Source organism: Brassica napus, chromosome A5 (assembly GCF_020379485.1).
Source record: "Brassica napus cultivar Da-Ae chromosome A5, Da-Ae, whole genome shotgun sequence".
Lineage (NCBI taxonomy): Eukaryota > Viridiplantae > Streptophyta > Magnoliopsida > Brassicales > Brassicaceae > Brassica > Brassica napus.
In genome coordinates, this window is record NC_063438.1 from 25,882,397 (window position 1) to 25,895,677 (window position 13,281).

The 13,281-nt window shown below is 33.4% G+C and overlaps 2 protein-coding genes across 3 annotated transcripts; one reads left to right on the plus strand and one right to left on the minus strand.

The window, feature by feature from the left end:
- Window positions 1-8,353: 8,353 nt before the first annotated feature.
- On the minus strand, window positions 8,354-10,911 carry LOC106345587 (isocitrate dehydrogenase [NAD] catalytic subunit 6, mitochondrial). 2 transcript variants are annotated; one of them, XM_013784764.3, is made up of 7 exons: window positions 10,539-10,879; window positions 10,146-10,466; window positions 9,914-10,075; window positions 9,689-9,763; window positions 9,498-9,607; window positions 9,335-9,407; window positions 8,361-8,920 (listed from the first exon to the last, which is right to left on the minus strand). In XM_013784764.3, the coding sequence occupies exons 1-7, from the start codon at window positions 10,698-10,700 to the stop codon at window positions 8,729-8,731; spliced, it is 1,095 nt and encodes a 364-aa protein (XP_013640218.3). In that variant the 5' UTR covers window positions 10,701-10,879; the 3' UTR covers window positions 8,361-8,728. The 2 variants fall into 2 exon arrangements, with proteins under 2 accessions (XP_048635979.1, XP_013640218.3); XM_048780022.1 differs by having other exon boundaries at window positions 8,354-8,920; window positions 10,146-10,911.
- Window positions 10,912-11,148: 237 nt separating this feature from the next.
- On the plus strand, window positions 11,149-13,196 carry LOC111215772 (coatomer subunit zeta-3). Its single transcript, XM_048780026.1, has 7 exons — window positions 11,149-11,191; window positions 11,751-11,790; window positions 11,956-12,115; window positions 12,233-12,380; window positions 12,476-12,553; window positions 12,706-12,790; window positions 12,916-13,196. Exons 2-7 carry the CDS (start codon window positions 11,776-11,778, stop codon window positions 12,973-12,975), a joined length of 546 nt encoding a protein of 181 aa, XP_048635983.1. The 5' UTR covers window positions 11,149-11,191; window positions 11,751-11,775; the 3' UTR covers window positions 12,976-13,196.
- Window positions 13,197-13,281: the final 85 nt, after the last annotated feature.

The window sequence follows — 13,281 nt, forward strand, 5'->3', positions numbered from 1 at the left end:
ATGATATTCATATATAAAATTATCATTTAAATAAACTAAATGTCATTCTAAATGTTTTCCTAAAAATTGTTAATTGTATAATCAATTCATATATAAAATTATCATTTACATAATCTAAATGCTATTTTTAATGTTTTCAAAATTTTTTGACTAAATAATAAAAAGTATACAAAAGTATGTCAATCAAACCATTGCCTTCATTTTCATTTTCATTTCCATTTCAGTTTTATAGTGACAGCTGTTGTTTTGCCTTGGTTGGTTCACGTGATCCAAAAAAATTTATCGTGAAAAATTAGCCCCACGGTCTAAGCGTATAATAAATTCAATTCATGATTTTGTTTCTTAAGTATCAGTCAGTGATGAACAACGTATGATCAAACTAATGAACGTATGATCAAACTAAAATAAAATCTTACAGTTAGGTTGTTGATAAATTTTGTATGATTGTGGAATGGATCAATAAGAAATTTAACTCGGCATTAAAAACATGTTTTGTGAGATCATGCGAAATCAGCCAGTTATTTGAGTGAATAGCTAACCATATTCATCATGATCACTTACTTTCAGTTAAACCAACTCAAATATTTTTATTGAAAATATAAAATTGTAAAATAAGAAAGTAACAATAACCAAGAATTCATTTCAGGGAATTATAGAAAATTTGATTATTGTATTTACCTATTTATATTTGTATATTTTTGAGTTATTCCGGGTCTAATCTCCAAAACTTTTTTGTGTTTTATTAGTTACGAATTTTAAATATTTATTTATTTATAATTTTAAATATTTAATTATTGTGTACAATAATAATAAACATACTTATATCTAGATTAAAAATATATTCAAAAGATATTTAAAATATATTATGTTTTACTTAAATTTTGAATTAGTTAATTGACCATTGATTTTCTAAAGATATTTGTGATAGATTTAATGCTTGTAAAATATATGTTTTGAAACATATATTTTTCTATTAAAATAAAATTTCAAGGTTAGTCCAATAAAATATTACACATGAAAAAATTGTGTTATTTTGTCTTTTTTTTTGAAACACGTGTTATTATGTATTAATAAGAAAAATTATGATGGAAATTTATAAATTATATTGTTATAAATGTAATCCCTAACAAATAATTCAAAACAAATCTTAAAAATATAATTTAGCTATAAGCCTATAAGCTATGTTACATATATCATAATTCGAAATATAGAAATGATATATAGAATTGACATAAATGGGAATTTATAACATGATAACAAAGAACATTTAGAAACAATCAAAAAAATAAATAAAATGTTTGACAATATGAATATATAGTTTGACCATATTTATTTGACATGCTTACAAAATGTTTACACTGAAACTTTCCACAGTCAATGTTGATATATGGTGTGTTGGATAGATATAATAGGTTTTTTTTTGGGCAAGGATAGATATAATAGGTTGGAATCGGATATAAATAGGTTTACATTGCAAATCATTTATATATAGGTTTTATATAAATAATAACGGGTATATTTATAAATAAAATATGTTATATTAGTATATTATTTACGGTTTTCTTACAATGTATGCAGTTGTTTTAATAAAATAGATTTAAGGAACAAAAACTAAAAAAATATGGTGTTTTCAAGATTTAAAGATTAAAACAAAATAATAACATGATCACCGTATACGAAGTATTTCAGATTTAGGCTTTGAAAGATCACAAAAGTAGAATAATCCCATAGATTTGAGTATAAATTTGTTTAGATGTGTATACAAAATACAATTAATATACGTCTAGAAGACTGAAGTAAGATTTATTGTGAAAGTTTTTTTCCTGCCAAATGGTATAAACGAAGTATGCATCATATATATTTTTTTATCTAGATTCTAATGCGCCTGTTTTGCTAATTTTAGAGTCAACTCAATCATCTATATATGTTTGTAGACACTATGTTCTGCCAAGCGAAATAAGTAAAGTATAATTCATATTATTGGTCTGAAATCTAAAACATGTTTGGACTCAATGGTATCGACCTACCTTGCGGTCCAGTCTTCCGTTTATATATGTTTGTAGACACTATGTTCTGGGCGACTCGGAGTGGACTCGTATCGACCTACCTTGCGGTCCAGTCTTCTGTTTATTTCCAGTCATGTACTCAGACAGAGACGGGAAGTTCTACTGACTACACCGGTTCAACTAACTTCACTGCTAAGTACGGTCCGCTGAATGCCTACGTGAGATTCCCTCTGTCTAACTCTCACAAGTTGGATCTCCGACGTCTCAATATCCACCAGCTATTTGTCCAGTCTCCTTCTGGCGAGTCCTTCATTGTTCTATGGTAATATCATTCATTCCGGTTTATATACCGTTAGAGCATAAAAATAGATGAACTCTATAGTAGATATTGTTCCTCTATACATGTGCATGTGTGTGTCACAGGTGTCTGGACTGCATGACGGACAAAGGAGAAGCTGTGGAGTGGAAAGACAAAATGTCCAACCAGAGCGACCTTCTTATAAAGACTCGCTACATTATGGTTTATAGGCAAGACACCGAGAAAGGTCATAAAATTAGTCGTAAAATTTCCATTAATTTGATGTAAAAATTAGTCAACCAGACACCTTAAAATCAGTCGTAAAATTTCCATAAATTAGATGTAAAAATAACTGATGAATATTTAGTAATAGCAAATGCTTGTGTAATTATATATATAATTATCACATTAATTTCTCCAACACATATTATGCCTCTTCTTCGGCCTCTTCTTATTTTTCTCATTATCATTTGTTTTTTTTAATTAAATTTTTGCTAATGTTTTCCTATTTTTTTACATAATTTGTGCTTGATCGACCATGCCTTATTAGACAACACCAAATGAGCCACTTGCCACAAACAACAAAGATCAATATTCAATAAGTCTTATTATTTGCTAGTCGTCTGACACTTGATTTGTTGTTGTAATAGTTGTCTGATAATTTTTATCTGCCTGATACATTAAGAACCATCTTACAAGAACTGATGTTATTGATAGAGGTGCAAATGACATGGTTCAAAGTTACACTGGACATTTGAATTTACTGTTCGGCAAAGTCGGATTATGTAGATTTTGCGTAATTCAAATTGAGGTATATGATTTATTTAGGAACCGAATATTTTGAATTAGATCGGTTTGGATTTATTTTTTTATTTTAAATAAAAATTCTGAAACAGAATAAAATTAGAAAAAAAAATGGAATTGGTTTGGGTTTGAACCTGAAAACCGACAAAACCTGATAATCTCAGAATTAAATAAATATCCAAAAAATATCTTGATGATTCAGTTTCTAGTAACTTTTAGTTATAAATTATGTTTTATACAAAAAACTATTTTTAAATTAAAAACATATTTTAGGTAAATGAACTATGTTTCAAATTGTTTGATTTAGAAAACTAAAAACCATTCAAAATTATGTAATTTGTGTTTGGTTTCCTTTTTCAGTTCGATCCCGATACAATTTTTAGAAAATATATCTAGACCTAGTTCAAATGCTTACTTGGCAAGAGAATTTAAACAAATTATCTTCTTTTAGGTCTCTCATTAAAATGAAAATCAAGTCATCACTAAGAAACCAACATTTAAACTGTTTTATATTAAAAACAAATATATTAAAATACTTATGCATCACTTCCGAGCTCGAGCCAGAAAACCAAGTTGCAACGCCAACGAGCCACTTGCCACAAACAACAAAGAACAATATCTAATATGTCTTAGATAAATTTATATGCACAAAATATGTATCGACAAATATATAATGATTAGATTATTTTCTTGGTCAAACCAAATGGAATATCTTTCTATTGATCTGTCGGGTTTGTATTATGTGTATGTTACAGTTCATTGCCTCACTGAAACCAATCAGCTTTTGAGAATTTTTACTAAACTTTTTAAATAGACTTTATTTAAATGTGTGAGATTTAGATACACAATTTGTTTAGTAAAATACTTTATTTGCTTTCTCATTTTTTTTAATCTAGGAAGGTCGTATATCTCTGAAATATCAGTATATTTATTACAGTGAATTAACTAGTAAATAGACGTAAAGACCCAACAACTCTCAATTGGTTCAGAGTAAATATGAAAAATGTACAAATCTATCTTATTCAAATAGAAGTACAAATAAGAACTTTAGCTCATGATTAACTGTTAAGATAGTGAATTTCGTGTAGCTACACGATAAACATAAGCCTGTTTTTTTTTTCATAATTCATTCCACTGGTATTTTTCAGTATTACAAAGAAAATTTCCACCTAATCGTTTATGAAAGTAATATTAGGACATTTGATATATGCAAGTTTAGTATTTCACTCTGAAGTCAATATTGTATTTAATCATTTGCGATAAAAAAAGTCTATAACTTGGTTTACGTCTTGGGCAGAAAGTATATATGATTCCAGTCATAACCACATCCTCTAAATTAGGTAAGTAGATAGTTCACAAAGCTTAGTACATTAATTAAGAAACTATATTTTTGAATTATATAAGTCGTGTTTAATGTTATATGGTTATAATTCCTAATTACCATATGACTTCAAAAGTTCAATGAAGACATGTTGACAAATCATTTAACCAAAGGTGTAACAAATAATGTTATAGTGATTATTTTTAATGACGTTATGTTTCACTGATTATTTTTAAACAAACTGATGTAATGTAAATTATGTTTTTCTACAATTAGTAGTACATGATTTTATTAATATTTCACCATGCGCAAATCGTAGGTCTCATCCTAGTGTTCTATATATTAAAGCAAGCAAATGTGATATGCCTGGTTAACGGGTGTGGGTTTAGTCATAAATGAAAACAAAAGCCCACAAATAATTAGAGATTAATTCAATTATATTGTAATGTTCATTTTTATTTCAAATTTTAATCCTATATTAGATACTAGTGGTATTCCAGCGCTACGCGCCGGGTTCATATGTTTTGTTCTTACGTAAATTTACAATTCATTTTATGGTCTTAATAAAAGAAGTATGTTCACAGAAATGAAAGTGAAAATGAAAATACGTAAAAAAAATGATATTTTTCTGATGCATTTGATAGTGATTAATTAGCAACTGTATTTATATTACTTTGTTTTGAAATAGCTTAGTTCAAATGGAATAGCATAAGTGATTGTGGACAGTATATAGAAAGAACGACATTTGAAATTTTATTTTAGAGATTAATCTGAATTTACACATGTGTAATAAATTTTTGTTCATATATTCTTCTTCTTTTTTTTTTGGTAAGAAACCAATTCTAGCAATGGAAAATATTAGGAAATGAGGAAAAACATTTATATGTTTTGTTTTAAAATTAATACAAATATCCAAAACAGTATATTAATGAAACTGAAAATTAGAACATAAGAAACTTCTTTATAAATTGTAATAATGTTGAATCATAGATGACTTTCTTACATATGGGACAACTTCTGTTTGTACGAAGCCATTAATCAATGCAGCGGAAATAGAAAGTATGACTGCAAGTAAGAGAGCATAGATAGGTACCATTGTTGTAATTTTCGAAACATACAATGCATGCATCATTTTCTTCTTCTATAGTTGGAGGCCTATTAGTTCACTCAAGATCGGTGATGATAAGGTCAACGTCAAGTCTTGCAGTCGCGTTTTGGTTGTAATATGTGATCGTAAGAGTAACTTCAAGATCATCAGTTATGTTATTGTCTTCGGGTGTTATTTTTAATATTGACGTTTCATTTTATTAATAATATAACTATAACTATTATTTATAATTTGATCAGGATTCTTATTTTTTAATTAAGAAACGATATTTGTATTATTTATTTTAAAGTTTTCTTAGGATGCTTATTTTTTAAACCAATTGAATCATATAATGAAGCTTCCGCTAATTTAACTTATTTTTGTTAGGTTTAGAAAAAAAACTTATTTTTGTTTAATCGGTAAGAATTTAAGTTAGGTTTTCGTTCTTATGATCTTACTGGGGCCCATCCTTTCCTCAAGTTCGTTTGCAAACTAAGATGCATCTGTTTGTCATTTGAAAAATAACAATGCAGCATGGTTTTTTGGCCTAAAATGAAAGATATACTGAGATTTCATAATTATGTTTTTTTATAAATTAAGATTGGGCCCAATAGACTTTTAAGTGACCAAGCAAAGCAAAATGAAATTTTTGAGAAGATTAAACATAGAAAATATTCCGAAAAGTTGACCACACAAAAAAAATTCAGAGAGGAAGGGACTTGCTAAACATGTTATTCAAACTTGGAAGAAAATTAGAAACAAAAGGAGCATGAATGGGCATTAGGCTTGGACACTCCCAATGATGCGAAGCTAACCATTGTGAGGCTTCTTGACGGTGCAGACATCCTTAGGTACCTGCATAACAGTGTTGATATTGTTTGGTAGTGGTGAGTTTAGAACCTAAAGTTTGATAAACTGAGATCCCCCAACTGCGCTGGCGTTATGGCACAATGAACATGTGAAGGAAGAGAATCCACGGGCAGGCACCACCCATTAGTAGTTAATTCTAACAACTTCCCCAGTGCCAAGGAACTCCACAATCTGTTATAATAACAAATGAGATAATGAAGATATACATGCAGGTCTTTAGCTGATTGATGTGGGATCATTAATTGAATATCAGTCTATGTCTTGAGATGGAACCTTCTCCAAGCTAAGGACCAAATTAAAAGTCCCACAGCTTGCATCAACTCTAGATATCTCTGCTGTTGCAATGGTATTGGCTGTGATGTGGCCAGGACAGCCATAACCCTAATAAGCCCGACCAAATTAAAAAATGAATCTTCCATCCACATATAAAAAAAAAATAGAAACAAAGCATTTCAACATACCTTAATAGAGCCACCAACAACACCTAAAGCTCCAAGCTTTGGAATGATATGGAACGGAAACTCTGCCTTCTCCCAGTATTGATGAGTAAAAATCAAAGAAAGAAGGATGATGTCACGCAATGATAATATCAAAGTAAACAAACAAACACAAAGATAGACAAACCTCTGTCATAATGGGGGCAACTTCTTTCTCCATGAACTCCCTCACTCTCTTCCGCACAGCCTGCTCCTCTGGAGTCAATAGTTCACTGAAATGATAATAGTCTGAAGCTGTAATAAAGTATACAAACACACAGATTGAAGCAAAAGCACAACAAAACATAACAAAAAATGTATATTCTCTGAAAAAAATCCTTACTGCACGTTGGGAACTTAGAGGCTGGAGTTGCTTGAGGAAATGCAACGAATACGTTCATAGCCGGCAAATCAAAATACGAACTCTTCACCTTCTTCTCAGCGTTATCTACAATTCATTCACAAACTCAATAAGATTTCATTTCCTATACAGTTCTGATTCCATAAGTCTATGCAATCATGAATCCCTTGCATGATCTACAAATGAAAGCAATCTAAGAATTAGAAATCGCGAAATTCTCGGAATCAAAAACACAATTTCATTGACAGAACCAATCATATTACTTGGTATATCAGGTGATCGACGAATGAAAACTCAACCAATTCTCCAGAAATGAAACATGACAAGATAACAAAAGATCAAACCAGCAAGCGAAAATAGATGAATCATGAGAACGCAACATGCAAACCATTAGAGAAAAGAGATGATAGCGAACCTCGATCTGTAGATGATAGCACAGTCATGGTGGCGATGATTGCGATTGAAACCTTTTCGTTGGTTTCGTGATAGGAACGAAAGTTGATAATGGAATTAATATAATAACAATCAGGAGTTTTGATCAAGGATCAGACCTGGTTACATGGAGCTTATTGTATTCAGATACTTTATCAAGATAACCAAAAAGTCATCCTGCCTCGGGGAGACGTTACAGATTTCGGATCGACGCGGAGGTCGCATGTGAAAGAGGAAGACGACGACGAACCTTAATATCAATTGAGTCTCTAAATGGGCTAAAGGTACGAGCCTAACCTATTCATTTTAATAAAAGCCCAGCTCTCAAACACTCAATTACAGAACAGCTGAAGTAAACAAATCGCAGAGGCTTTGGTATGGCAACACGTGTTGGGATTTGCCCCTCCCTCTGTGCTGACGTGGCGCAAGGAGGTGAGAGAAAACCCTGTTTTATTATATAAGATGTTAAATTTTGAGCATAATGAAAAATAAATATATTATTTTACATAAATCAAACGTAATGTATAATATTTTATAAAAAACTACAAACTCATAGTTGTTTCTATGACAGTATTTCAATTGAGTTAATTTTTTTATAAAGACAGTTAAAATAAAAATTATATTTAAGTACAGAATATAAATTGACAATATTTAAATGTCATAATAACATAGAACTTTGTGCTCAAATTAATAAATATATAGTATATCATGTTGTAAAAACATAAAATTACACCACAAAAAATTAAAACAAACACGGGTCAAACCCTAGTAAGTAATTAAGATACTAGTGAGTAGTGACCGGTATACAATTTCTTGAACACAACTGTCTATATCCTTTCTGTGTAATGAAATGTTACCCCTTTAGGCAGAAGTAAATAGCTGTGCAAGAGCTCAAAACGTAAAACAATAAAAGAAAACACATGAGAAATGCCAATGGTGGCTTTGTTTCTTCTCATAAGAAGATGATCAGAAGGAGAGAGAGATAAAAAAAAACGTGAGCAAGAATATCTGGAGTGTAAATCCTCAAAGGAAAGGTCCAATGGAAAATGAACAAGTAGAGAAAGAATGGATGTTTAGAGATGATCACAGATGGCTTTTGTGAACTCTGTTGTGGTTGAGGTACCTCCGAGATCAGCGGTTCTATACTTCCCCTCCGCTATTGTGTTGATGATGGCGCTATGAATTTGCTCTGCTTGTTTGTTGAGCTTCAGATGCCGCAACATCATCACTCCACTCAGAAGCAAAGCTGTCGGGTTCGCCAAGTTCTATATAACACCACCAACGAAGAGCAAAACATTTAGATCATAAGCTATGATTTGAACCAACTTCTGATCTGAGCATTAGGCTGATAATATCAATACTCATTGTGCAGATTAGATCGTTCACCACCATTGTCCTAGTTTGGGAAGTTATTAACATTGTTCAAAAGTATTACAAGCACGATGATCCAGCAAGATCTGTTCTACAATAGGACTATAGGAGCTAGACCAAGATCCAGTCTACATTGAAACTCTTAAGTATCTAAACATTCTACAAGATGAATAATCTTTTCTCAGAAGCAGCTTATCATACGTGGTCTTAGAGTAACACTCAGATTTGAGTTCACTTCAATTTTATATGTGTCATAAAAATTTAGAATGATGATAACATCTGAGAATGATGCTGGTTAGAGGACTAACCTTTCCGGCAATATCTGGTGCAGACCCGTGCACAGCTTCAGCAAGGGCAATACCATCCTCCCCGATATTACAACTGCATCAAAACATAATCAGAGCTTAATAAAAATTGTCTCATCGTCTATGCTAAATAATATATTCTGTGAGATGAAAGAACAAACGCTACCTTGGAGTCAGTCCTAGTCCCCCAACTAGTCCAGCACACAAATCGCTGATAATATCTCCATAGAGATTTGGCATCACCAACACATCAAAAAGTGCTGGGTTCTTCACAAGCTGCCAAATTAAGAAATATCAATCACTTGACCTTTAGACAATTCAAAACAAATGGTAAGGAAAGAACATGAAGTAGCTTACCATCATACAACAATTGTCAATAACAACCTTCTCGTATTCTATCTCAGGATACTTCTCAGCTACCTCATCACAGCACTGAAAAAACAGGAAGCAAACCACTACCTTGTTACACAACAAAGACTAAAAAGAAGAATCCAACAAGAAACTCAAAACAAAAATCAATTTGTTCCTCAAAATGAGAAGTGTTAATGTATGTTCTCATCTGGAAGTCTAAAATGAGCAGACCTGAAGGAAAAGACCATCAGTTTTCTGCATAATGTTGGCTTTATGAATAGCAGAAACTTTCTTCCTTCCGTGAGTCTTGGCATAGAGAAAAGCATACTCCGCAACTCTCATACTCGCCTTACGTGTAATAATCTTAATACTCTCCACCACACCCTTAACCACCTTAACAAAATCAAAACGACAAAATCATCAGCAAGGCTCTTAACAAGGCTACTAAAAAAATAGACTAAACCTGATGCTCAAGCCCACTGTACTCTCCTTCAGTGTTCTCACGAATAGTAATAAGATCAACGTCATCATAACGGGTCTTATACCCGGGAAGGCTGTAACACGGCCTAACATTAGCGTACAGATTCAGCTCCTTCCTAAGAGTAAGGTTCAAGGAACGGTGACCTTTCCCAATGGGAGTAGCCATAGGTCCTTTCAAGCCAACCTTGTTATCAAGCACGGACTGAAGACTCTCCCACGTCAAGAAACTATTGGTTCTCGGATCTACTTCAGTGGAAACATAGTGCTCGTCCCAATCAATTGCCACGTCAGCAGCAGTAAACACCTGGATCACCATAAAGGAGCAAACTTTATTAACTTTAGCGACGAACCCATGATGGGGATTGGGAAAAGGAACCTGTTTGAAGGATTCGGCGATCTCGGGACCGATCCCGTCGCCGGGGAAGAGGGTTGCTTTGATCGGAGTGGTGGAGGAGGAGAAGGCTCTAGCAGAGGACATGAGCGCTGAGGAGGAAGACGTTGAAGTGCCGAGAAGCCGTCTCGCGAGAAATGCTGCCATGGTGAGAGAGGAAGAGAGACAAGAGGAGACTTTTGTGCTGCGTTGAATTAGAAAAGTTTGTATTTATACTTTATTCTCTCCGGCGAGGAGAGGGAGAGAAGAGAAGAGAATGTTTCCTTTAACGCCTTGTAGTTTTTTAGAAAGTCAACTTAACTTAAAACGGCAGAAAGTAAGTGTCGAAAACTAGCAAACGGCATGTTGTCTAGTCCCGAACCAATCCGGTTATCAGAATTTTAACAGCCGGTCAGATCAAATCCAAGTGTACATATATATGTTTCTTTTAACGCATTGTAGTTTTGAGAAAGTCAACTTTATTAAGAACGGCATAAAGTAAGTGTCCAAAAATAGCAAACGGCATGCATTATAATCTCGAAACAAACCGGTTATCAGAATTTTAATAACCGGTCAGATCAAAACCGGTCGTATATATATATCACAACAAAAAAGTGGAAGAGTATCCATCATTCAAAGGAATCTGCTCTCTCAGAAAGGTATTCCGATTTCTTCTGTTTTAGCTCTTAGATCCTACGCTTTCGATACTTGAATCTGATTCCTGAATATCATCCATTGTTTCTTCTCCGATCTTGTATTCCGTTGCTCGTTTGTGTGTTGTTCACTCTCACTCTTGGGTCACGATTTTTCGTTCTCAGATCTTCAATCGTACTTCAACATTTTGTTATTACGATCTATATAATTTTGCTTGATCAATACAATGTGGAGATCTGTGCTGGGTTGTGTGAATTTCCCCACGAAATTAGTTTTTTTTTCGTCATTTGTGTAGAGCTTTTGCTTAGTGATTGTAGCCATCGATCCATTTGTGATATTCTCAGTCTTTCTAATCAATCACGTGTACCCTTGATCTTTCTGTATGTGTGATCTCTGGTTGAAATGTAATGTGTGGCCTTCTGTAAGCGTTTTGTTCTGCAGCTTAGCTACTAGGACACAAACGTTGTGAAAGAGCTGGAACTTGGGGGATTTAATTTGAAGTTTAAATAATGGAGATTTAATTGGTTCAGTGTTACGCTCAATTATTTGGTTTTGTGTTTGTAGTGGCGATATCTCAAGTCTAACAGCAATGTCAGGGACTCATGTAAGTTCATATCTCATTGAATATTCTTAGCATATGATTGATTATATCCTGCTAAAGTCTCTAGCTTTTATGAGTTTAAACCCTGCACATGATCTTTTTTGGATTCCATTGCTTCGTTTCTCCCCTGAAACTTGAATACTGACGGTCCATTTGTACGATGAATAGGATTCATGTCCTTTGGTGAAGAACATTCTTCTTCTGGACTCTGAAGGGAAGCGTGTGGCTGTCAAGTACTACTCTGATGACTGGGCAACTAATGCTGCCAAGTTGAGTTTTGAGAAGTACGTGTTCTCCAAGACCTCTAAGACCAATGCTCGCACTGAAGGTTAGACCACACACATGATTCATTTAAACTTAATTTCTTTGATGGGCTGTGTACATACTCTCTGTCTCAAATTGCTTATAGGTGTGTGTTATGTTTGGGTTTGATATTTATGTGCAGCTGAGATCACATTGCTGGACAGTAATATTATTGTCTATAAGTTCGCCCAAGACCTTCACTTCTTTGTCACTGGAGGCGATGATGAAAACGAGCTCGTCTTGTCTTCTGTTCTTCAAGGCTTTTTCGATGCTGTTGCACTTCTTCTAAGGTATTCCCTCGACTTTACAATCGAATACTTTCCCTTATTTTTTGATCAACGATCTCAACAGTCAACGTTTGCTGGCATCCCTTTTTCCATACCAGGAACAATGTGGAAAAGATGGAAGCTCTTGAGAACTTGGATCTCATTTTTTTGTGCCTCGATGAAATGGTCGATCAGGGGTATGCAACTCTAGTATCTTATCCCTACACGACTTTTATATGCCGAGTTTTAAGCTTCTTAGAGATTTGTTGAAGTTTTCTTGAGTTTGTCCAAAATATCTTAGCATTTAAAGCTATTGTGTGATTATGGGTTGTGGGATATATGTGTTCAGGGTGGTTCTTGAAACTGACCCGAACGTCATTGCCGGGAAAGTAGCAATGCAGAGCACAGAAGCTAGTGGTTCACTCTCTGAACAGGTGATGGCAAATATGACTATTACAGCTTCCTTTATAGTCTTTGATTTAGGATCAGTTTATTTGTGGTTTGGCTGAACTTTAGAACGGGGCATTTCTAATTTGGTTTATGCATTATGGGATTGCAGACACTAACTCAGGCATTGGCAACAGCTCGGGAACATCTGGCAAGAAGTCTGCTTACATGAGAGCTTACTCATATGCATAATACTGTTATGGGATTTGTCTCATAACGTGTGGGAGTCTACTAATAATTCAAACACTTTGCTTACGGCGTTTTCTGCTTACTTAATCTGAAGTTTGGGATCATATAGCTGTGTGTTCAACGCTGGAATTTTTTTGATGACTGGATAGTGCAGAACCAAGAATTTTATATACATTGATTCGTATAAATCTCTTTTATTGAACTTTTCCAGGAACGACAATCTATAAAACAACTAACGCTTTAAAATAAGGTCAAATAGGCTAGAAGTAGTCTGTAGAAGACAATATGG